At 36.3% G+C, this 24,136-nt stretch overlaps 3 protein-coding genes and 1 long non-coding RNA gene across 16 annotated transcripts; 2 read left to right on the forward strand and 2 right to left on the reverse strand.

Moving 5' to 3' along the window:
* The first annotated feature begins 1,475 nt into the window (after window positions 1-1,475).
* On the forward strand, window positions 1,476-17,459 carry LOC656325 (bromodomain-containing protein 3). Of its 13 annotated transcripts, none has more exons than XM_008200412.3 (17): window positions 1,483-1,989; window positions 2,388-2,497; window positions 2,592-2,647; window positions 3,225-3,276; window positions 5,038-5,265; window positions 5,321-5,672; window positions 5,728-6,278; window positions 8,428-8,675; window positions 8,728-8,881; window positions 8,933-9,476; window positions 9,537-9,707; window positions 10,281-10,400; window positions 11,681-11,818; window positions 14,158-14,228; window positions 15,028-16,142; window positions 16,193-16,364; window positions 16,416-17,459. In XM_008200412.3, the coding sequence occupies exons 4-17, from the start codon at window positions 3,241-3,243 to the stop codon at window positions 16,479-16,481; spliced, it is 3,966 nt and encodes a 1,321-aa protein (XP_008198634.1). In that variant the 5' UTR covers window positions 1,483-1,989; window positions 2,388-2,497; window positions 2,592-2,647; window positions 3,225-3,240; the 3' UTR covers window positions 16,482-17,459. The 13 variants fall into 13 exon arrangements, with proteins under 13 accessions (XP_064214240.1, XP_008198634.1, XP_008198643.1 ...); XM_008200421.3 differs by lacking the exon at window positions 2,592-2,647 and having other exon boundaries at window positions 8,933-9,056; window positions 9,108-9,476; XM_008200422.3 differs by lacking the exon at window positions 2,592-2,647 and having other exon boundaries at window positions 8,933-9,056; window positions 9,144-9,476.
* On the reverse strand, window positions 13,826-15,031 carry LOC107398757 (uncharacterized). The gene is made up of 2 exons (XR_001575527.2): window positions 14,706-15,031; window positions 13,826-13,983 (listed from the first exon to the last, which is right to left on the reverse strand). It is a non-coding gene; the product is annotated as an uncharacterized LOC107398757 (long non-coding RNA).
* On the reverse strand, window positions 17,448-20,400 carry LOC656159 (glutathione hydrolase 7). Its single transcript, XM_008200423.3, has 7 exons — window positions 20,085-20,400; window positions 19,867-20,039; window positions 19,662-19,813; window positions 19,427-19,612; window positions 19,233-19,381; window positions 18,010-18,319; window positions 17,448-17,958 (listed from the first exon to the last, which is right to left on the reverse strand). The coding sequence occupies exons 1-7, from the start codon at window positions 20,104-20,106 to the stop codon at window positions 17,517-17,519; spliced, it is 1,434 nt and encodes a 477-aa protein (XP_008198645.1). The 5' UTR covers window positions 20,107-20,400; the 3' UTR covers window positions 17,448-17,516.
* Window positions 20,401-22,480: 2,080 nt separating this feature from the next.
* IFT46 (Intraflagellar transport 46) lies at window positions 22,481-23,892 on the forward strand. The gene is made up of 6 exons (XM_008200492.3): window positions 22,481-22,607; window positions 22,661-22,789; window positions 22,834-23,063; window positions 23,105-23,360; window positions 23,411-23,523; window positions 23,567-23,892. Exons 1-6 carry the CDS (start codon window positions 22,581-22,583, stop codon window positions 23,850-23,852), a joined length of 1,041 nt encoding a protein of 346 aa, XP_008198714.2. The 5' UTR covers window positions 22,481-22,580; the 3' UTR covers window positions 23,853-23,892.
* The last annotated feature ends 244 nt before the right edge of the window (window positions 23,893-24,136 follow it).

Genomic DNA, 24,136 nt, shown 5'->3' on the forward strand with positions numbered 1-24,136 from the left:
TGTAAAAAACAGCAAATTTATGACTATTATGAAACAGTATTTAGTCTGAAAACTTCACAGTCATGGGTGTTCAAAAATTAACTAATTAAATGTGTTTTTTTTGTGTCAAGTGTTTGTGCCTTTTGTATTGGCCTGTATTGCCAGTTCAATAACGTTTTTACTTTTGTTTAAGAAGATAATAAGTTTTATTAAACAGCGAAGATAACTTACTTCGAAAAAGAAACTTTATTTTTATTCAAAAAAAAAAAACAAAATATTTTCTTACTAAAAATATACACCAATAAATAAAAAAAAATAGATAAGTAGGTAAATAAAGTATTGTGATAGACAAAAACCGTTTATCTTTATTTGATAAATAATAACTTGAATTAAATTCTACATTAAAATCTTATCATTTTTCATACACACCTTCACTACACTTTACTCATCAATCATCATCTTGCATAAAAAGCAGCATTAAGTAGCATTACTATCAAAATGTTCTAATTGCTGAGACTAGCCTAATTTTGTTATCAGTTAATCACAAAATAATCTGGAACAGGTGACCTATTTTTTGTATAATAAACAATTTTTAATAATACTACGGTTGACTATAACAAACGAGATACAACATCGAAATTTTTCTAAATAAAAAAAAAATAGTACGGCAGAGTAAAAATGAAGGCACTTCTTTAATTTAAATTTAATCTAATTTAGTTTAAATCCAACTAATTTTGCACACACTGGAGAACAGATGTATGTAGATCTTCTTTAATTCTCCGAATATGATCTCGAAATCTCCAAAACTAAGAGAGTTACCAATTTTTTAAGTGACAGGTGCAAATCCAAAATTTTCAAAAAATCTTAAATATCTTGAAAACGGTTAAACTTAGGTATAGAAAAAGCTGATAAAAAGGGACTTACAATAACTCAGCTAATCCAAAAACACAGTGAAAAACATAGCTTTTTATTCTAAATAACAAAGTTAGCAGCGACAATTTTAATTCGGTAAAATACGACGTTGGCGTTTTTATTGTTTAGATATAATAGATATATAATAATAGATATCTATAGATAATAATATAAAAGTTGGTCAAGTCAAGACTTGTAATTTTACCTGAAAATACAACTAAAAATTAGAACTAATAAATAAAAGTTCTCATATAAGTTTTCAAAAACTTTAGAAGTTTTTTTATAGATTTCCAACTGGAAAATTATGTGTTGCCCTAAATTTATTGTTAAACGTCCGAGCCGAGGCAAAAGTAGTCCAAGTGGTTGAAAACTGAAAAAAGTGTGTCAACTTTCCCAAGTTATGCAACCCAAGCGCCGGCACTTTCTTCCCTTGATTTCCCCTCGAAACCCTCTATTTCTCGGAAACGGTGCTTTCACTCGTGAAATTCCCCGAATTTGGTGCGCTATCGCAAAAAAATTCAAATTTCCTGAATCCGTTGACGTCACAAATCACGTGCAAGCCCGACTTCCGGTCACCTGACCCTCCCCACCCCTGCAGTGACGTACACCGCCACTCGTCCAGTTTCCCGTAAAATCGCAAAATAATTTTCCTCGATGTGGCGGCGGCCCGCTGCACATGGTAATGTTCTAAGAAAATTTTCCCCGTGAAAATCGCCGGAAAATGCAAAATCCGCTGGAAATCCCCGACGGAAAGCCTCCTCGCGCTTAGCCCACCAGCCGTCGAGCAGCCATTTATGACCTCAAGCGCCACTTGTGTCGCCCGAAATCCGCGTCCATCTCGTCCAGATCGCGGGATTTCCCCCGGAAAAAAGGATTTTCAGGTCGCTCGCGGGCCGCGGACCGCCGTTCCGTCGGTATTTCGGCGCTTCGGGGCCCCTTTTGGCCGCTTTGGGCGCGATCTCTGCGGTGCGTGAGCCAAGCGGCCGCCATCACAGTGTGCGCCAAGCTTGGTGAGCAGATTTGCCGTAAGTGGTGTGTGTGTTGTGTTGCTCTGCATTTTTCTCGTTTCTCATGTGGATTATGCATCGAAATCTCCAGGTACGGCGCCAAGATCGGCCCCCGACCGCCCTTTATCGAAATCGGGTGTTTTTTTCGCGCAAAAAACCCACCCAGAGACGATTTTCGACAAAGTCGGACGAGCCTCTGAGGAAAGCCTAGACTGGGAGCCCGCCATGTTGTTAAACCGCCGTAGAAATGCATTTCTCGATATTTAATCGGTTTGGCGTGAAAATCGCCGTTTTCCACCGCTCAGTGACGTATTTTAAGGTTATTTTGCGATTTTCCCGCGTACTTGACAACAAACCCAAACCCACGACAGCCACTCGAGGCTCGCCCGATGCCTATAAATAACCGACGGCAGCCCCACTTTGGGGCGCCAAACGCACGCCAAACACGCGGGGGTGTGGCCCCGACTCACGCCTGGCCTTTGTTTACAGATTGGGATGCCCGCTACTCACTGATATGTGGCCCCCCAGCATGGGATTTCACTTTATTTCGCACTGCAGCTGATCGGTGAATTCGGTCACAATCTATTTTCCTGCGCTTGGTAAGTTCTTATCACATGCACAATACAGGGTGACTCGAATTTGGTACGCTCGTAAGATAGCGGGGCTCTATACCGTTTTTCGTGCTTTTCACAGGTGTGAGGCTCGATATGTGATTTACGCGATTTTTTGGGGCCGCGAACTCGGGCCGTGTAAGTATCTGTGCTTTTAAAAGCATTTATTACATTTTTTTATTGTTTGTTTTCAGTTGTTTTGTTTGCTATTTTATTGTTGTTGTCATGAGCCTACCAGATTTTTCTCACTCTTGCAAAAAATTGGCAGTTAAGGTTGTTTCAATGGAGGTAAAAATAAACCAAGGTCACGCGACCGTGTAGTTTTTTGGGGTTTTCGGTTGGTATCACTCCAATTGAGTAATTAATTGCTTAATTACATTCCTATTTCTCAGTTTTTTGTTAGTGTGTTGGCCATCAACAAAACAATCGAATATCGATTTCCGGTAGCCAACTTTTTTTACTAAACAATGCCGAGTTTACCGAAATTTACCTCCTGATGGTTTCTGGTCGTTAGCATTGGTATTTATGGCGCTGTTATTACTTCTTGATGAGTAATATTTACTTTTCGTCTGGATTAAGCATTTAGTACGAAAATTATCCTTCTGAGTGCGCTAATGTTCTTCACCAGTCACTAGATATTTTATCGCGAAATTGGTATTTGTTGCCGACTTGGACCCGCATTATCGTTATTTAATTTCTTTCTCTTTTGTTTTAGAATATATTGTGACAAAATGCAGCAAGTTGAGCCACCTATTCAAAACAACACAGTAAGTTTTTTATTTCATTTCATTACTAACACTAGTGATAATTTTTGTTTACATACTTTTCTTATCCTGAATGAAACGTGAGAAACGTATATTTCGTTTCAGAATCCTAAATAAAATTTTAAGCAAATTATTGTTTTGTAATTTTATTTTTACTTGTTGCGCGATATTACACATAAATCTGTAATGAAAGAAGACACTTCCTGAACACTTAATCTAGGGTAAAAATTAATAATAGAGCAAGTTTAAGGTTGAAATTAATGGGACTTGTCAGTTGTTTAATTATTCATGATATCTAACAACGATTCTATTAAGAGTTAATTTAGTGACAGTTACACTCTCCAATTAATTATTTTGTAATGATTGTTGGGTTTGTTTTGTTCGAATTTTTCTGACATTGAATAACCAAATCAATTGATTGTCAATTATTATGCTATTATGACTGAAACTTTTTTAAAGACACATTGTAATGCTTGATTATCGTTTTTGTGCCTCGTCTGGGATTGCCAGACACGCTACAAAAAATACTACCGATGTAAAAACATTTCTTCAAATAAAATTATTTTCAGTACGAATTCTTTTTATTTTTACAAATTTTTTCATCTGGCAATTGAAAAATGTAAGAAAACGCAATTTGTATACATTTTACTGTGTATGTTGTAATACACGATAAAACAACAATTGAAAAAAATTGTGTTGTAAACAGAGATAAAGCTGTTGTGGATTTGTAGTGCCATTCTTTTCTATAGTTAACTGAATTTTCTATCTTCATTTGTTTTAATTGTTTACAACAATTGGATACAAACACTAGTTTATTTTTATACAACCGAATTTTTTACTTCAGTTTCGCAGTTTAATTCTTGTTCCCATTTTTTTTTTTTATTTTTTTTTACAGAAAAGAATATTAAAATTTCTTCCTGTAAACTAATCTTCGCTTTTTTTTATGGATCTTTTGTTTACGAATTAAGAATTTTAATTACTCAAAATTTCTGAGAGAAAATTACAGAAATATTTTTCTTGTTTTTACAGTATCAGCCATTCCATTTTAACGGTGGTACACTTTATAGAAGTGAATTTTTCTTTATATGAACTTAGTATTAGTCAAACTGTTTGTATCTTACAATTGCAGCCAATTTTTGTAAAATTTGAAATATGAGCTGGAAAAAGAAATAAATTGATGACGGACAGGGTACAAAAAAACTTATATTTTATTGTTAAACAATCGTTATAAAATTCTGCTAATAATAGGCACTAATTCCAGCAATTATTTTTGAATTAAAAGATGGAACTTGTTGAAATTTTTTAAACTACGAAAGAAATACAATCAAAAATTATTCAACAGTTATAGTACAGTCACGATGAAAAGGGATGACACCTCTAAAACCACAATCAAGTAAACTAGCTGGATATGTAAAATAATTTATTTGTTGAAGTTTATGACCTAAAAGGTTTTAATCAGACCTTTGCCTCCGCGTCTGGTTGATAGGGGTGTCATTCTTTTTGATCGTGACTATAGGTCAACCGTCAACTGTATTTTATGTTATCGCCTACAAGGCAATGTATGTAAATTTTAGAAACCGATGAATTACTTTAATTTTGAAATTAATGAATGGCTGATATTGATAATTGCTTTTGTATTTCTTTTTTCAATAAAATGCAGTTTTTTACATAAGTAGTTTCACTCATAAAGCGCATTGGTTTGTTTACTTTGCCATCGTTTGCCTGAATAAAATTGGCAAATTCTTATGCGCCCCTAACTTTTAGGGTGCGGCAAGCAAAATGAGTGAACCCAGCAAAGAGAAAGAGCCGCCACCTCGTGTGGAGCCGGTGAACGGTATCGTACAACCTCCAGTTCACCCTCCACCAGATCGACCAGGACGCATCACAAATCAGCTGCAATTTCTTCAAAAGACCGTACTGAAGGCCGTATGGAAACATCAGTTTGCTTGGCCGTTTCGACAGCCTGTCGACGCCAAGAAACTCAACCTTCCTGTATGTTCCTCTTCGCCAAATCGATTCAAAACAGTGAAAAAATTGTAATTTCCAGGACTACCATCAAATAATCCAACAACCGATGGATCTAGGTACAATTAAAAAACGTTTGGACAATAATTACTATTGGTCTGGTAAAGAGTGCATCCAAGATTTTAACACAATGTTCACGAACTGTTACGTGTATAACAAACCGGGCGAGGACGTTGTAGTGATGGCTCAAACGTTGGAAAAAGTGTTTCTTACGAAAGTTGCCGACATGCCGAAGGAGGAAGTGGTGGTGGCAAAAGGCGCGAAAGGGAAAAAGGGCCGAGCTTCGGGCGTTGTAGGCGGAGTTGGGGCGGGGCGTGGCCGTCCCCCGGCGGCCGTATCATCGACGGTAGCCACTCCCGTTGCAACATCCACAGGTATTACAAACATAACACCCACGAAAACAGACAATCGCACATTGAAAATACCCAGAGGTGGGTTATTTCCAAGCGCCTCCTTTTTTAGGTTCGTTAGGCCTTCCTCTCGGCACACAAGCACCGCCCACCATTCCTGGCAGCACGGCAACGACCACAATAGCACCGGCGTCCACTCTCCCGCAACAACCAGCGATCAACCCGCCTCAGACTTACCACGTGGCGCAGCCGATTGTCAACTCGTTAGATACTAATTTAACACCTAGTACAGTACTTCCTGGTAACGTAGTACCTCCATCGCAGCCGGCTAAGGTGAAAAAAGGAGTGAAAAGAAAGGCCGATACTACGACGCCTACGGCGACGGCGTACGATTATAATCCGCCGTTGGAGTCGTCCAAATCGGCGAAGATTTCGACGAGAAGAGAATCGGGACGACAGATTAAAAAACCAAGTATGGACGTCTTTGTGCCGTACCATCAGGCGAATATTACACCGCCGATTTATACGTCCACGCCGCAAATGCCGGCGCATAAACCGAAAGAAAAACTCACCGAAGCGCTGAAGAGTTGTAATGAAATTTTAAAGGAGTTGTTTTCGAAAAAACATTCGGTAAGCACGAGTTTTATTTCAAAACTATTTTTGTTCAGTAAAATCTATGACAATTCAATAATGGTAAAAAACAATTAGAACAAAGTCGTTTATTAAAAATGACCAAAAATCGACCACTTTGTGTTATTCCTATTTTTTAGGCATTTTTACATGATTTTTATGATTAAACCGCTGCTAATTTTACTGTTCAATATTCCTTATTTTTTTAGACATTTTTTACATGATTTTTTATGATTAAACCGCTGCTAATTTTTGCTGTTTAATATTTTTCAACATTTTACCTCTTAATATTAAAACTTTGAAACTATTTAACCCTCTGTTATGCGCACCAACTATTGTAACATCTTAGGCACACTGAATCTGTTAGATACATACTTTTAAAGCAATATTATAAAAAAATATTTGTAACTTGTATTTATATTTATTGAATATTATTCTTTGAAAAAAAACACTTAAATCATATTAATTTATTCAGATACATTTCATAATTGGAAGTTTTTTTCTAATTCATTGTAATTAGAATAAAAAATCATTGGTTGAAAATACTCTACACTTCGGGTTCACAGGACAGCCAGTTTTTAAATCTACAAAATAATAAGGCAAATAATAATAACAAAATAATAATTAATTTTTCTTTACTTGAATAATAATGCAAGATTTAATTGACAGTCTGAAATCATTGACAGCGTTTGGAATTGGGAATGTGATAATGATTAGTTGCACATCTACTCTCAATGCATTGTTATAATTTTTTTTAAGGAATAATGGGAATGTTCAGAGTTAAAAAAATGGCTCTTTGTCAAGAAGTTATTAACATAATTCTCAAAATAATAAAAGCTGCTCTCTAATCAATTTTTTAATGTCAAAGGACTGCTGTCCGCTGTAGCTTTATAGTATTCGCATAAGTTATCTTATATTTTTTGAAGGAATATACAGGGTTCGTCAAGTTTTATACTCAGGCACTTTACACCTTTTAGAAGAGAGAAAAAAATATGAAATAAATATTTTCCACTGCACTAATATCCAATCTCACTAGGGGAAAAAACTTTTTTTTCTATTAATTTATTTGTCCAATAAAAAAGAAGAAATCACATTGGCTGTTTTTTACATCAATGGATCGAAAATGCGAAATAAAATTGTTCTGCAAAAATTTGACTTGAAAAAAAATCATTAGAATTTGATTAAAAGTCATTTTCATCGGGAATTTCAGTCTAATTTATGAGGAACAAGATTAAGTAGTAATAAATTTCCGCTACAAAAGGACCCACTACCTAACTCAATAACAGTAATGACTGCAGAAATTTTACAACTAGCGGCATTGTCCCATCGGGCGGTTTTAAATCCAGGACCGGAATAAGCACACTAACGTGTTTTAAATGTTTTTATTAAAAAATTACATTAGATGTTCAAATTGATGACTATTTTGGTTTAAGCACAAACGAATTCTTCGTTTACAATTCGCATGAACCCTTGCCGCAAAATTTAAAGATTAACATTCCATTTGCAATAAACATATAAAATAAATGGGAATCCGGGCCTGAAAAATTCTTACCAGCTGCCTCAACCTTCAGACCCAACAATGATCGCGTGCCAATTTTACGACAAATGCAAAAAATTTTTGAAAACCACCATCCTTTTGTGGAAGTGATTTACAATTCTGACAAAATTCATGGGAAAAAAGCTGCCCAATATCAAAACGCAAATTAAAAGTCAACATTTTTTCGAAAATTTAATTAGGCACTTTAATGCACTGCCTCAAAATACACCTATAGACAAAAAAATCGTTGATATTAGACTATAGTTAACTAAGCGAAAGTGAAAAAACACTTCAAGTAAACATTTTAAAAATTGGTCAAAACGTTCTTCTATACAATAAAATCACATACGATTTTTTTTAGAATTCTAGATACATTTTAAAGAGGTATAAAGTGCCTGAGTGTAAAACTTGACTCACCCGGTACAATAAAATATTGAATAGATTTTTGTTAAATACTATAAGTGTAGAAGTTAATTTGAAATGCAATTAAAGCAAGTTTCTTTCGTTGTACTCAATTTTTGGGTGGAGAAAATGGAGTTAATACTTTTTTAGTGTACACTTCATGCCGAACAAATTACAATAAAATAATAATTGTTATTTTTTGATTGCCAGAGTTACGCATGGCCATTTTACAAACCAGTGGACGCGGAATTACTGATGTTGCACGATTACCATGATATTATTAAAAAACCAATGGATTTGGGAACCGTTAAACAAAAAATGGACAATCGAGAGTATCGTTCTGCACAGGAATTCGCCGCTGATGTTAGACTGATCTTCACCAATTGTTATAAATATAATCCATCGGACCACGATGTCGTAGCCATGGCCAGAAAATTACAGGACGTTTTTGAAGTCAAGTAAGTTTTTTTTTATTTCTTGTGATTTTTTCTAAACGAGTTTTATGTGTAGATTTGCTAAGATCCCCGACGAACCAGTGAACAGGATAGGAATACCACCAAAATCCGAGTCAAGTTCGTCCGGTTCCAGTTCGGAATCCTCGAGCGAAACGGAAGATTCCGAAGAGGAGAGTCGGAACAAACAGTTGAAGTTGTTAGAGAAGGAGGTAAATGATTGTGTTTTTCATTAATTATTGTTTTAACGGTTTGGGTTTCAGTTGATCGCCATGCAGGAAAAGATGCGTAAGCTGGTCGAGGAGAGCACGAAGCGAAAGAAAGAAAAGAAAAAGCAGAAGGAGAAAGACAAGAGTAAAAAAGTTATGGCAAACAGTAGTTCAATGGGTAAGCCGGGGGCACACAGCGCCCTCACAAAAACCAATTCGATTATCTCAGACAGTGTCGAGGACAGTATAGCGAGTGTTGTCTCAGGAGCAGATATGAAGATGACGACCGACACGAGCCAGCATGGAGTCGGTGCCGGCGGTGGTAAATCCCTGAACATGCATCACATACCTCCAGGTGGCGCCGCCAACCAGTCCATCAAACCGCCGAAGAGCAAGAGCGTGAGAGGACCGAAACCAGCCGTTCCATTAAACACGCCGGCGAAAAGAGGGAAAAACAACAACAAAGCGGGCGGAGGAAGAAAGAAATCGACGTCGCAAGCCTCCAACATGGGATTCGATTCCGAAGACGAGGATAACGCCAAGCCGATGTCGTACGATGAGAAACGACAGTTGTCGCTCGATATTAACAAATTACCCGGTAATTAATTTCGTGTTATTTAATTTTTCTAATAAAATGTTTACGTTTTTAATGTTTCAGGTGATAAACTGGGCCGTGTTGTGCACATAATTCAATCCAGGGAGCCGTCGTTGCGCGATTCGAATCCTGATGAAATCGAGATCGATTTCGAAACGTTGAAACCGTCGACTCTTCGTGAATTGGAGAGTTACGTTGCCTCATGCCTACGTAAAAAGCCACGTAAGCCTTACTGTAAGTTCCATTACTTAACGTCTACGGTCGGATAGCACAACAGACCAATAAGAGTAACATGTCTTGATGATTTTTTTACGTTTAAAAATTTTGAGACATGTTACAGGCGTATGTAATTGGAACTACATTTTTCTAAGCATGGTAGAGATTTGTTGGTGCTCATGGGTTTGGTTTACAGTTAAAAAAATTGGTTGGGATTGATACTATTTTTATTTTATTCTTATTTCTCGAGCATCTAATTTTATATTTAATTAATTGGGGAATGGTGAATGCGCTTTTTAACGGTCGCTACTGTATTTTTACGAATAACACTCATGGTGTTATTATTATGAAATCGTAACGAATTTCCGAATATTTCATTTTTTTTGGACTGTTCATGTATGTTTTGATTTGATTTTGATCTGATTTTTGTAGTTCCAGTGTTATGAATATTAATGGTCTTTTGTTAGTTTAATCAAGTACATACATGATTTTCTACCATTTAACCTTGGGTTATTGGCAGTAAATCTTGGTATCTCTTTCGATTAATTTTTTTTAAATATTTGTTAATTGGATTTTTATCGTTTTTTATAGATAAGAAAATGCCGGGTAAATCTAAAGATGAACAAATGGCCGAGAAGAAACAAGAATTGGAAAAACGGCTTTTAGACGTTAATGACAAAATAGGAAATTCTAAAAAGGCTCCCAAGAAAGGTAAGTAAAAGACCACTAAAATTGGATTCGTTATTAAATTGTTTATCATTATTGATTTTCCTGTATTTATTACGGAGTAGTGTCCGTGACATACATTCTCGGGCTATTTTAAGGTGCCCTAGTTTTATCAATCAACTTGGGAATTTTGTGCAATTTTTTTCAGGAAAAGTGAAATTCAGCGAAAATAAATATATTTTTTTTTTAATTAAAGGCATTGTAGATTATTTTACCTGTTGTAGGTTGTAAATTTTGTTTAAAATTTTTTCTGTAAATTTTGTTTAAACTTTTTTCCTGGGATTGTTTCATAAATCAATAATTATTATTATCAAGGGATTTGATTTGAAATTTTTTTCCAATAAAAAATTGGTGTTTTCAATAAATACAACAAAAAGTATCAAATAATTATTTAGTGCTTATTAAAAAAATATTGTTAAAATTATGGTATTTTTGCGAGTAAATCAACGAATTGTAATAATTTACGTAACTGTTACTTTCTCTTGAGAAGATACGAAAGGATGTAATTCTAATAGTGGCTGATTCTTTAGGACTTACTTTAGAAACTTTAACTTCTGAGTTCAACTAAATTATTTTCAAAATAGCTGAATTTCGGGAACTACGAGAAATTGGCGCAATTTTTTAATCACCCTTTATTTCGTTGATTATATTGACGTATTTTGCTCCTTTATTAAAAATTAAACACGCAAACTGCTGGACATTGCGTCTAAATTACTTCAGTACTTCAATTTAAATGAATTATCTTCGTAAATTATTATTTTTAGATTCTATAAATGGGAAGTTTTTTTAATTTCGTTGATAATGACGTATTTTGTCCCATTATTTAAAAAAAAAACACGCAATCTGCTAGACGTTTCGTCTAAATTACTTCAATACTTCAATTAAAATGATTATCATTCTTTCCAATTTCCAACAAAATCCCTTATTTTTAAAGAAACTTTACATGCTAAAATTATGTTGAAAATTTTGGTTGCATTATTCCTGGAATGGCTGTTAAGTTTATTAAAATAGTGACTCCAACTGTTTCCAGTCCAAAACCAGATGATCTGAGTATATTCACTCAATAAAATTATAAAAAAATACACCCTTGGACCATGGTATATTTTGAACGTTTTTTTTTTATATAACTCACTTTTATGAACTGTCAGCACAACAATTTGAACTTAAATAACTGTTGTCGCAGTTGTAATAACTTGATCAGCATTATTTAAGATAAAGTTGTTTTTTTTAAGATGTGGGTTAATTTCGAATATTTTTTGTTACAGAGGAGGCCAATCGGGTAGACCCAACAGGAGCAGGAGGTCCTTCGGGCCGGCTGTCGTCTAGTTCAAGTAGTTCAGATTCAGACAGCAGCACCTCCAGTCTATCGTCTAGTTCGAGTGATTCCAGTGACAGCGAAGCAGGTTAGCTTCTTTCACTTAGGTCACTCATCTCCAGTGATAATGCGTCACACGTTTGCAAAATAACAAAAAAAGAAACATTTTATTTTTCATCGTTATAGCAATGAAACGAAACAAAAAAAACAAACGACAAAGTATTACGCTACAGACTTATATCAAAAGAATTATTTTTCTTCTTTTATCTCCTACACTATGAATATAGAGTATACTATGAAAGTATGAGTTGTGGGCGTGGCTTGTCTCATGTAACTAGAATTTTATATATAAGAAATTATATAATATATTGATTATTTAATTAATGATAGTAGGAGTTCTAGTGCCATGCTCGTGTTTAATTGTTTTTTATTCGTCGATATTTTTAGTTTGAAGCTTGTTGTGAGAAAATAGTGGCAATTTACGTTGATAGAAAACGAAGGCATTGTGTGGCGCCATCTAGTAGCTTTTTTCCAAAATCACAGTTCAGATTTTTCAGTTATTACATTAATGCAATTGATCTCAAGACTGATTTCTCTTATCGTTCACTTTTTTATTCTCATTTTCTCGAAAAATAGTCGGTTTTTAGCGGATCTGGGTTGTGATTTTTGTTCTGGCAACAGCACGTGAACGTACCATCAATGACGTAATTATACGAGATCGTTTTAACTTTTAATTAATTTATTATGAAATTGTACATAGTAAATATTGTTTTGTTCAGATGAGATTATAGGTAAATAAATGAAAAAAGACCAAGAAAATCTTTTCCAATCGATTGTGGTCGCGTTTGCTGCCAGTTTGAAGGTACTTTCCGTTCGTTTCGGACCATAATCTATTGTTAAAAAATTTTTGGTGGTTCAAGTATTCGACAACTTTTGTATTTTAAATGAAAAATTTAACAAAAATAGAGTAAATGTAAATGCATTTTCGCTGGTGCTCCTGTGAGTTTTTGTACATACATATTTTAATGTTTTCTCAATATGGCAACATGAATTTTTCTACTGCTGCAGCAAGTATTAGTTTGTATTTTTTGTTTTTTTCTTTTAATTGCATAATTATTCATGTTGCTGTTTTTAACTAATAAGAAGTATTGTTGAGCCTAATCTTGGACATGTTGGAGCCATTCTAAACGTTTAACTCAAGGGGGCGCTTCAGGACCGGTGTTATTCGTTTAGTATGGTCACAGTTTGATTATAGCCTTGAGTGCATATCATGTGTGGAGTCTGCCAGCAGCGGACCGACCATACAGACCGCGAGAGATCTTACCACACCACAAATGAATCTTTTGTTTGGTTAAAAAAAATCAAATTGAAGAATGACGAGAGTTCGCGCTTAGATTTTTCAAATGCAGACAATGTGTGTGGCGGCGGCTGTAGTTTTAAGATCTGCAATCCAACCTTTTTGTTTTGTTTTTGTGTCAGCGTTTGTTTCCTAGCGATTGTTGGTGAGTTTCGATTGCTAGAAAACAAGTGCGGTTTTAGGGATGGTACTGTATGGTTCTTGTTTGGTCAAATCGACATTGCGTTGGCCTCCATTCACATTGTTTGCACTCAGGGGATTTAATGTTTCACACGCAATGGCAGTCAACTTATTTTAGAGGCAAGTCAGGTTAGGTCTCTTTACTACAGAGCAGAGTAGAGTACGAAAGTTGTTCATATCACCTAAATTTTTTGTGATGTAAAATGTATATAAGTTTTACGATTGTAATTTTGTGGCGTCTCTTTTAATTTGTTCTCTCAGTCTGAAAGAAAGTAACTTTTATATGTATTCGTATTGATAGAAGTTAAGTTTTATATGGTGTGGTTATACATACCGAAATCTCACATCAGATTTTTTGCACTGTATTTGAATATTGTTCTTTTTTATATACATATATATTTTGTTTCTATGTATTTGGCGACTTTAATATAAATATATTTCTATTGTAGCTTTTTTATTTATTCAAGTCTTATAGAATCTCCGTTGTTCTTCATGATTTCATTACGTTTGTACATAGATAACACATTAACTCCAATTATTGTAAATAAGAAGAGAAAATACTGATTGTGTTCATGTTATATATAAAAAATTACAAATATAATATATATAACATAAATAATCTTTGTCTTGCCTCTGTGTAGTTGGTGTTGCCCTTGGATCGCCTAGTTTTTTAATTCTGTTGTATTATGTACCCTGTAGTATATTTTAAAACATTCCTGTGAAAAACAAAATGACAAATGTTAGCAATTATTATGTCAAAAATAAATTGATTTAAGACATTTTTAACAAAAAACTCGTTCTTTATTGGTGTGTGGTGAGATCGTCCGAAAAAGCACTCAAGGCCGTAATTTCAAAAATAGCTAGAGTTTTACAAGTGAAAGTCTTTGTAGGTGGGAGCAATCGACAGGCCAAAAAGAAGACAAAAAAATCACCTAACCCTTCCGTCGGAAATTCGAACGTGGTGAGTAGGCGGTGCCTAACAGTCTCCACTCAAATAAGCCTTTAAATCTACATTTTTTGCATTTTTTGATGTTTTGATGTGTTTTGTTTTACAAAAATTTATAAAAACCTAAAATTTGTCGTACCTTCCGTTCAATTAAAGCTAGAAAATTCCTTTTTGCACCAAAACGTTATTTGAAGCCTTAGCTTCGTTTCGTCTCAATTATGTAGGTCAATTTTTTTTTAAATAATAAACTTATCGCATCTCGAAAACTTCACTGCACAAATTTGCAACGTTACAAGGAAGAAAATGTATTTTTTTCGGTTCCTTTATCAAAACTCAACCTTGTTTTGAACATTTTTAAATAGCAATTTATATCACAATGTACAAGCTTTTCCACAACATATTGATTTAAAGGCTTATTTGACTGGATTGTAAATAATAGGCGTGCGACTGAGGAATTATTCCTAAAATTTCGAAAAATTAAGGCATACTTACGAGAACTTGCCACTGAATTCGGTCGACTGCTGAACGAAACAAAGCATAACGCGAACTATTGGGCAAATGCTGATAGCTGATTAAGCACTTAAGTAATTAAATACCAGGAATGCGAATTGTATGATAAAATGCGCACTTATCATCGCGAGTCATAAATAATTCCTGAGAGCGAACTTACGACTAAACAAAAGAGAAAATATCTCCAAATATAGTTTGTTCCGTTCGAAAAAATGGAAAACGGTTCGATTAGGTTTGGGCGCGGACCGCAGACTAAACACTGCTGAGTGTTTTCGGTGTGCATCATTCGGTCGCTTGTTTCCAGAAGCCTCAGCAGCTAGCACCTGCCGCACTGCCAACAACAACAACAACCACCGCCAGCAGCAACAACAATAACAACACAACAAACATAGCGAATAATCAGGTCCATCCGCCTGTATCAAACCACATGGACAGCAAACCAAACACAACCGCAATGCCAGTAACCAATCGCAAGCCATCCATATCGAACGATAAACCATTAATAATGCCACCCGCCCAAACAACGGTACCTCAAGCTCCAAAACAAGTAGCTCTTCCTACACCATCACCCGACAAACCCAAAACCAACATCCTTTCGCCCCTCACCAGTTCGTACACCGATCCTTTGGAACAATCATTGGCTAGTCTCGAACATGACATCATTAAAAACGAACCACTTGATTCCAAATACTTGGTATCCTCCCTCAACAATCCAATTGGTTATCCGACCGTTAGCTCCGCCCCTAACCTCAACCCTCCATTGTTACAGCCCAATATGGTTGACATGAAACCATTGAGTGACATAATGCCCGGTTCAATGGTCCATTCTATACATAACTCGCTTGAACCTGACATAACCCCCTTAATGCAACCCAATACCACCCAACCCAACATGATGCAGCAACAACATACAACAAACAACGGCTTCGGTGGAATGAAGCACGAGTTCGATATGAACACGAACAACAATGGTCTCAACTCCATGGGTGGCGTACCCATGAACGTGACCATTCCATCGATGTTTGACCCACTGCCCCAGCAAGTCAACAACATGCCCAAAAAAGAACCCATCAAAGAAGAACAGAACGAACGCAAACCTCCAATCGACCACAAACAACCCTCCCAATTCAATTACAAAAAACAGGAACATAACGTTAAAAACGCCAGCTCGTGGTCGAGTCTAGCCAAGGCTAGTTCGCCCCAAAACGCGACACCTGGCGGCAGCAACCAGCAACAGCTCCGCGACAGTTTCAAAGCCTTCCAAAACAAAGCGAAAGAGAAAGCCGATCGCGAGAAACAACGCTTGGAAAACCTCGAACTGAAACGTCAACAGAAACAGCAAGCCGAGAAGGAACGACTCCGAGTCGAAAACGAACGACGACGCGAGAAGGAAGAGGAGGACGCGTTGGAGAAAGCAAGGTGAGTAGCGTAGGCGTGGTCATGGGCGTGGTTACTGATCGGTGTTAAAGGAAAGCTGTAGCGGAGCACCAACAGCAGCCAATCGCCACTCAGAGGGTGGAGGAGTTGAGGTCGTCGCCGGGCGAGGGGAGTATTTCCCCCGGATCGCAAAGCTCGGGCTCGGAACGGACGGACCGGGAGAGGGCGCGGCTTCAGGAACAGGAGAGGAGGAGACGCGAAGTGGTAAGTGGTTGTGGGCGGAGCTGGGGCGGAGTCTGATGCGGTTTGTTGCAGCTGGCCAATAAAATCGATATGAACATGCAAAGTGACGTCATGGCCGCATTCGAAGGCTCGTTATAATGACTAGTGGACGTGTTTGAGACTTTCAGTGAGACAAGATTCTATGTAATTATATGTATTTATAATAATTTTATTTGACGTTAGAGAAAATTAGATATCGCTCAAAAAGTGGAAAGAACTATTTTGAAGCTTCCAGCATGAAGGTATGCTTTATACATTTGCAGTATGTTTCTTTCTTTTTAAATACTGTTATCTAGCATGTATATAGATAGACTTATGTTGTTAAATGTGAATTGTACAGAAAATTGGGTTTAGCGAGTAATTTACTAAGTTGGCGTATTATAGCAGCATTTCGTGTGTGGTACTTACGGAAATGGGGGGTGAATGCCCAAATGCTGCTCTTTATTTGTAACGATTGCATTAAATAAAAGATTTTTTTCTATTTAAATAAGTTGATTTTTTCCAATTGACCACAGACCACAAGTCCAGTAAGTTGTGATAAACGTTGATCTCTCACTAACCTTGAAGGCTTACTGGGCGAAAAGGCAGCTTTTACTTGGGGTTAAATTAGGGACTAATTAGACAATTCGCAAAATTAATGTTTTAGATACTTAAAGTGGTCATGCTGTCACGTTTCTAGTTCAAACGATTTGTTTCAATAGCAATAATATTTTATCCTTTGTATTAAGTGTAAAACTGTTTTTTATGCTTACAGTTGCTGTAAAAACTATTGTAATATAAGTACATTGTCATATTTGTCATTTGTTAGTAGTAAGATTTACTATCATTACCAAACTCATTGCTATATTTAACCCAATTAAAAAAGTGAAAACCTCACCCTACCATACTATAATATGAATAAAAAATAATAAAAATCATGTTTTGATAACTTGTGAACTGTTCTCATTATTAGAAGCTACCTTTATTTATAGGAACATAAATGTAAAATAATTTATAATTAATGGCTGTTATATATTTTTTCATTAATTTTGAAGTAAGTCATGAATAGTGATGTTAGAATAAATATTTAAGGAATAACCCGCTTTATTTATTTCCAAGAGTACAATAAATTAGTCACTCGTCTTTGGCTCGTGCTTAAAACCTGCTCGCAATGCCCCCACCTCGACTGTCCGAGTGCGAGTTGAGCTCGTCCTTGACCTTCTCCACGATGTTGCTGCTCATGTAGGGCTCGGGCACCAGGACCGGGCTCGTCGTCAACGTTTCGAGATACTTGAGGACGTCGTCAGTGAACGCCGGCGAGTGCGCGCTCTCGATGCCCACGCCCCCGTTGTCCAGGATATGAAACCGCGGCGCTTCGACCGCATTGGTGATATTTTCCTGGGCGACGAGCAATGACATCACGAGTTGCGACGCCGTTGAGAGGTCATTGGCTCCCAGCAAGAGGCGCCGCCCACAAATGGCCTGAGCGTCGGTGATTATGACAGGTAGGCGGGAGCAAGGCGTGGCTTTGGGGTGGACGTCGAGGGTGTAGCCCCCAGTGGTCATCTCGCCCGTGCCGAAGAGGGCGTACAACCCTCTAATCAAGTGGGTGAAAGCCGCCATTTGCAAATCCAACATGGCTACTTACGTGGTGAATGACACGTAGTTGTCGTTCAGGTCCATGACAGCGACGTTGGTTGACGTCCCCGTGTGGTATTTGGAGGTCAGGTTGAGGTCGTTGTAGAGGTTTTGGGCCGTTTCGGCCAATCGGTAGATGTATTCAGTGCGAGTGGTGTCAGTTTTGGTGAAATTGAAACTTTCCAGTTGTTTGAGGTAAGTCAAGAGGGCGGGGCCTAGGGAGGGGCGATCCGGTACGTATATGTCGTAGGCGTTGAATGTGAGTTTGAGGGCGGGGGAATACCTGGGCTGGTTTTCAGGTTTGACGAAACTGTACAGTTCTGCCAACACATTACACTTTGATCTTTAAACTTTTATTATTTTACTATTTTTTGCCTTTTATTAATTTTTTTTATCCATGAAAAATTTACAAATTTGATTGAAAATTGTGTTGTTTATGAAAAATGCTATCGATACATGTAAAGAAAAACATGTTGTTCCATAAAAAAAATTATTCAACTTTTTGCGTTTTGGCACACCCTATACATTATCTGCGTGTTTCAAGTAAAAGTCGACTATTTCGTAAAACTTCAACGTATTCTGAGATTTTCTGTGGCAAATTTTTCGGAAAATATTCATAGGCGACTTCGCAGTGATTTTTCAAAAATTGGTCTTTTATAAAACAAACAGTTGAATAATTCCGAAACGAAAAGAAATAGACCCATAATAGTTTATATAAAGTCACATTATTTTTTTGCGTAGAATGAAATTATGCAAAAATATATAGGGTATTCCATTTAAAAAAATGTAACTTTGGTTCACCACCCTGTATACAACACCCAGTGTACAATAAAAATATTTTTAGTTTAAGGACTTTTCAGTCGATCTATCGGATACTATAAACGACATGGCAATACTTCACATAGTAAAAAAGTTATAGACCGATTACACACCCCTGGGGTCACCCTGTATGCCAAATAATTTTTGGAATATTAGCTTTTTCGAACTCAGAAATCTGTTAAATTTTTTTTTAAGTAATTTTTTAGTAAAAAAACGTTGATTTCACAAAGACAAGCGAAAATAAGGCATTTTCTGATTTAATTTCGAATTTTGTTTCTGGTTAAAAAAAATGGTTCCAATAATACCTAACGATGTTTTAATTGATGTTTCTGAGAATTCAATTATTTTTTTAAGCGATAGTGTTTCAATATGAACCAAAAAATCTCTGAAAAAAAAATAAAAACCTCTATTTACCTTTCTCGGGGATGTTGGCGATTTGGGCCAAAGTATTGCTCAAATTCTCGAGTTGTAGCATTTGTCCCGGCTCAAGCCTGCCGTACAAATCCTCGGCTTTGGCCTGTTTGATCGCCTGGACCAACATTTTGGGTATGAGAAACCCCCGTCTGGAAACACCCCTAAATACAGGCAACCAACAATACACCACAAACCTGGCTAGCTCTGCCGCAGGCTGTACCAGCTCCTTCCAGGGCACTGTGCCGTACTGTTGGTGCACAAAAGCCAGCCCCAGGACCAGCCTTGGTAGCAAATGTTCCGCGTCATTGTTGCCAACATTGAATTCAATCACGTCCGGGATAAGCCTTGCCCGGTGATTATAGACGAGAAGTTGGCCTTCTCTGGAACAAATGACTGTGCAAATAAGGCCTTCCGATTGTCACACTTTACCCGTCCAAACTTGTCAAGTGTGGAGTGACAACGGCGAGGCAAAAAACACTCGCTATTGCAGCATCGACGGAATTGCCGCCCTTTTTCAAAATTTGAGTGCCTATTTTTGAGCATTCAAGGCTGTCAGTGGCAACACTGCCATGGGGGACCACCTACGAACAGTCAAGGCCAACTTGCTAATTTTTTGAAAAAATCAAAGACCCACCTGATAGTCACCGTAATAAATTTGTAGTAACAAAGCCGCTGTGATTATTACTGTTAAAGTCCCAAAAGCCACATTTATAAACTTGGAACCACTCAAATAGTCCTCACTGCACGAGCAGAAAGTCGCGCTTTTGCGACCTTTCTGCAACGGTATATTTTCCCTATTTTCTAAGGCTAGAACCAGAATTAGATCACCATTGTGTTAATTGTGGACGTTACCAGCATCTCCGATTGTTGTCATTTTCCATCAAACACGCCCAATAATTTAAAAACTATAAATAAACAATTTTTTTTCTTTTTTTCGCCGAACTGTAATCAATTAAGTACACTGAACTTTACTTATTTACCTACTTAAGTACGAATCGCGAAGTCGACTCGTTTCGTTTGTTTCGGTCACGCCTCCTTTCACATTTCTTATTGGATGAGTCAGCGTAGGTGAGCGACTTGGAATTTCAACGGGGAAAAGAGATGCAACATTTAGGCGCCAAAAAGTCTCATTTGAATCTTAACCCACAAAATGGCAACACTGCATATCTTGAAACAATTTAATAATGTTATCAGAGATTTTTTTAACCATTCGTTTAGATGTAATAACAAAGTTTTTAAATAGGAATCATAGGCGGCTGTGAGATTTTAATTAAAATCTGCAACGATCGTATGTTTGTTCAATTGAAAATAACTTTAACATAGCTTATTTTTATTATTTCACATTTTTTACTTTAATAATCGTTCACAAAATTTACACCTTTTATGTGACATAATGTTTCCATGGCCAACTACTTTCAAATATTTTTAATATATTTTTTATCAAAAGTATATAAAAATATCAAACTGTATTTATATTGTTTTCAGTTCAGAGAAAATAAGCTTTTCGAAAATGTCATAGCCAACTATGATACAACTTTATGTTATTACAACTAAACAAATGAACAAAAAAACCGCTGATAACATTATTAAATTCTGTGTAAAAAAGTGCTTGTATAATGTCGTTGTTTTAAATGTTTATTTTTTATAATAAGGAAACATACTTGTTTATTTTTTAATAAATATTCAGTAGCTTGACGTGCGTTTTGTTTACAAAAATGTATTCGTCCAAATATTTAGTTGTTAGGACTCGTACTTATGTGAATTTGCGAAATTTTACTAAGAACTGAAATGAAATAGCAAGATAGTTAAAATATTTTAAGACATTTCATAGAACCAGGGTACATATTAATTTGTTATTCTTATTACTTTTTTCTATCTATTATGTATTATAAACACGCAAGCACATTTCTAGAAATTTAAACGATAATTACTGTTCCTTAATTAGGAAGGAAAAAATGTTAATTAGACAAATAAGACAAATTATGCTATCGTGTATGAAGTTTTTTGATACAAGTATTATAATTTGTACAGTCAACCCTAAAAAACTAGGATTTTTTAAAATGGAGTGGTTCAGATTTTTTTATTTCCTCAAAAACATATACAGGGGGTGTCTCAAAATTGGCAAATTCCCAGTTCAGAGCATTGTAGACAATCACTTCAGTAGTCCAAATGTAGAAAATTCGAGGCTTCCCCACAAAGACACATTGGTTAGCATGTTAAAAATTTCAATGTCTATTGTTAATTTTGATGTAGGTGGTTGTGGAAAACAACAATGTAAAACAATTTTTCGAAAAATTAACTTCATTTTGAAGTAAAAAAAACTTATATTTTTCTTTAATTGAAACGGCAAATTACAAAAACTTAAAAATTTTTTGCTCCATAAGAAAGCTATTTTAATTTTTTTAATTTTTTCTTTTATTTTTTTTCATGTTATTTTTTTATTTTATTTTTTATTATATTTTTTTATTTAATTTTTTTATTATACAGTGGGCTCAAAAACTGGCGCACTAACTCAATGGTGTGTGGTAGAGAACTGGTTACATATAAAGGTAAAAATAGTAAAAAAATTCTTTGTATTAAAGTTATTGATAAATAACGGATTTTAGATAAATGATATGTGGCAACGTTGTCTAATAGTCCTGATCGCAATAGAATTTGAGCAACAATAAAAATAAATTATTTTTGAAACGGTTTCCTAGGAAATAATTCCCAGTGTTGGCACATCTACACATTGGGATTTTTTGGATAAATTTTAATTTTTTTAAATTAAAAAAACTGCTAGAATCTGATAGTAAATTTTAAAATAATTATTCATCGTTTTGTTACGGAACGATTACCTGGTATGAAACATAAAAACATAAAAAAATAATGAAAACTGAAGAAGTTAACAAAATAAGTTTGTAGCTCCAGATTTTTTTAAATATGGGTTTAGGAATTTTTTCAAGATTTTTCCCGTGATCTACACATGCTTCTCAACAACGTACCACTGAGTTGGTGCGCCAGTTTTTGAGCACCCTGCATTTTTTTATTTTATTTTTATTATTTAATTTTTTTACGATTGGACTACCGAAACAATTTTCATCTGAACTTGGAATTCGTCAATTTTGAAACACCCTCTATACCTAGTTTTGCGTGCTGTTGAAAAAATAGTTATTCCATTTTTCATTAAAAAAAATTGACTTACAGTCGTTTTTTTGATTGTATCATTTTCTAAAAATCATACTAACGCATAAAAAAACAAATCAAGTTACATCCCCTGTTCAGTATCCACGCAACTCGGTTGCTAAGTAACGAAATACAAACAAAACAACGCCATTTCTAAATCAAAATCATTATTTTGACACAAAAATGCAACGGTCATTTTCAATTGTTGACGTAAGTTGTAGGTATTTCCCCTAATAAATTTTTACCCAATTTTCACTTGAAAGGACGAAGAAGAGAGCGAAAATTTCGATGAGCAAATCCTCAAAAAATACGGAGGCGCGTTATCTGAACGCTCAAACTCGCAAACAATCAACGATTACGAAACCAATTTAGCCAAAATGGCCACCAGACAGGTAAAACCCCCAACCTGTGTCCAGAACCGTACTTAGATTTTCAGGCCTCGGCCACCGACTACGACCCTGACAAACACTTATCTAAAATCCCCAGCGCCGGCCCTTCGGGCCGCCAAACTGTCTTACGTAAACCAACAGGTTTATCGAGTGACAGTGAAGACGACAGTGACGAAGAAAAAACAAAGGATGCAATTCCGGGTGAATATGACCCGAAGGAGTACGAAAATTTGGACGTTAGTCCCGAAATTAAAGACATATTTCAATACATAACAAAGTGAGTCGATTGAAATACTTACAGGGCTGCTAAATATTTAGGTACATCCCCCAACAAATGGGTTTGGACCACAAGTTCAAACCCTTCGTGCCTGAATTTCTCCCAGCGGTTGGCGACATTGACGCGTTTTTAAAAGTCCTCCCGCCAAAAACGTTGCTCTCCGACGCGGACTTCGTAGCCAATCAGCAGCTGGGACTGGTGGTTTTGGACGAACCGGCGGCCAATCAGAGTGACCCGGCCTTGCTACACTTGCAACTGAGGGCGGAGTCGGTCAAAACGACCAATGACAGCACTGTGGTACCTAACCCCGCTTTCCCCCACCCCTCAGTCATGCTTTACACCAACAGGTGGTCAAAAAAATCGACAATGTTGAGAAAAACGCCAAAATCATCGATAAGTGGATTAAAGACATTTCAGCGTTGCATAAAAGCAAGTCGTTTCCGGCCGTTCGTTACACAGAGTAGGTTAGACTTTGAGTGACTTGACCTGACTGAGTTTTCCAGACCGATGCCCGATTTGGACGAGCTGATGCAAGAATGGCCCGAAAGTATGGAAAAACAGCTGAGTGAGAACGGATTTCCGGAACCTAAGGGAAATTTGAGTGATTATGTGCAGGAAGTTTGCGGGTTGTTTCAAATTCCGGTCAAAAATAAAATCCAAGCGTTGCATTTGCTGTTTTCGCTGTTTGCAGCTGTCAAAAGCTCGCAGTTGTTCAAAAACGGCCAACTTGGGAAAGTTGAGGAAAGCGAGTCGATTGGAAACGTTGCCGATCAGTTGGTACTGGATTAGAGGACACTCTTGATAATTACAAAATAAATCAATTATCTTAGCCTTGATCTCGATTAATTTAAATGCCCTTTTGGTCTTGCCGAAGCTATGTTTACAATTCCTGTTGCCCTTCTGTGAAATACTTACCTATAGTCTGTTATTGCAAGCTCGTGCAAGTAAATAATAATTAAAAGTGTTTGATAAAATGTGCATATTTTAAAAATAGCATAATTGGTGCGTAATTGCGTAGGCAACTTGATCTTGAGTGACCACAAATACTGGATGATTCAAAAGTCCCAGATTTT

The sequence above is a fragment of the Tribolium castaneum genome, chromosome 7 (genome assembly GCF_031307605.1).
Source record: "Tribolium castaneum strain GA2 chromosome 7, icTriCast1.1, whole genome shotgun sequence".
Lineage (NCBI taxonomy): Eukaryota > Metazoa > Arthropoda > Insecta > Coleoptera > Tenebrionidae > Tribolium > Tribolium castaneum.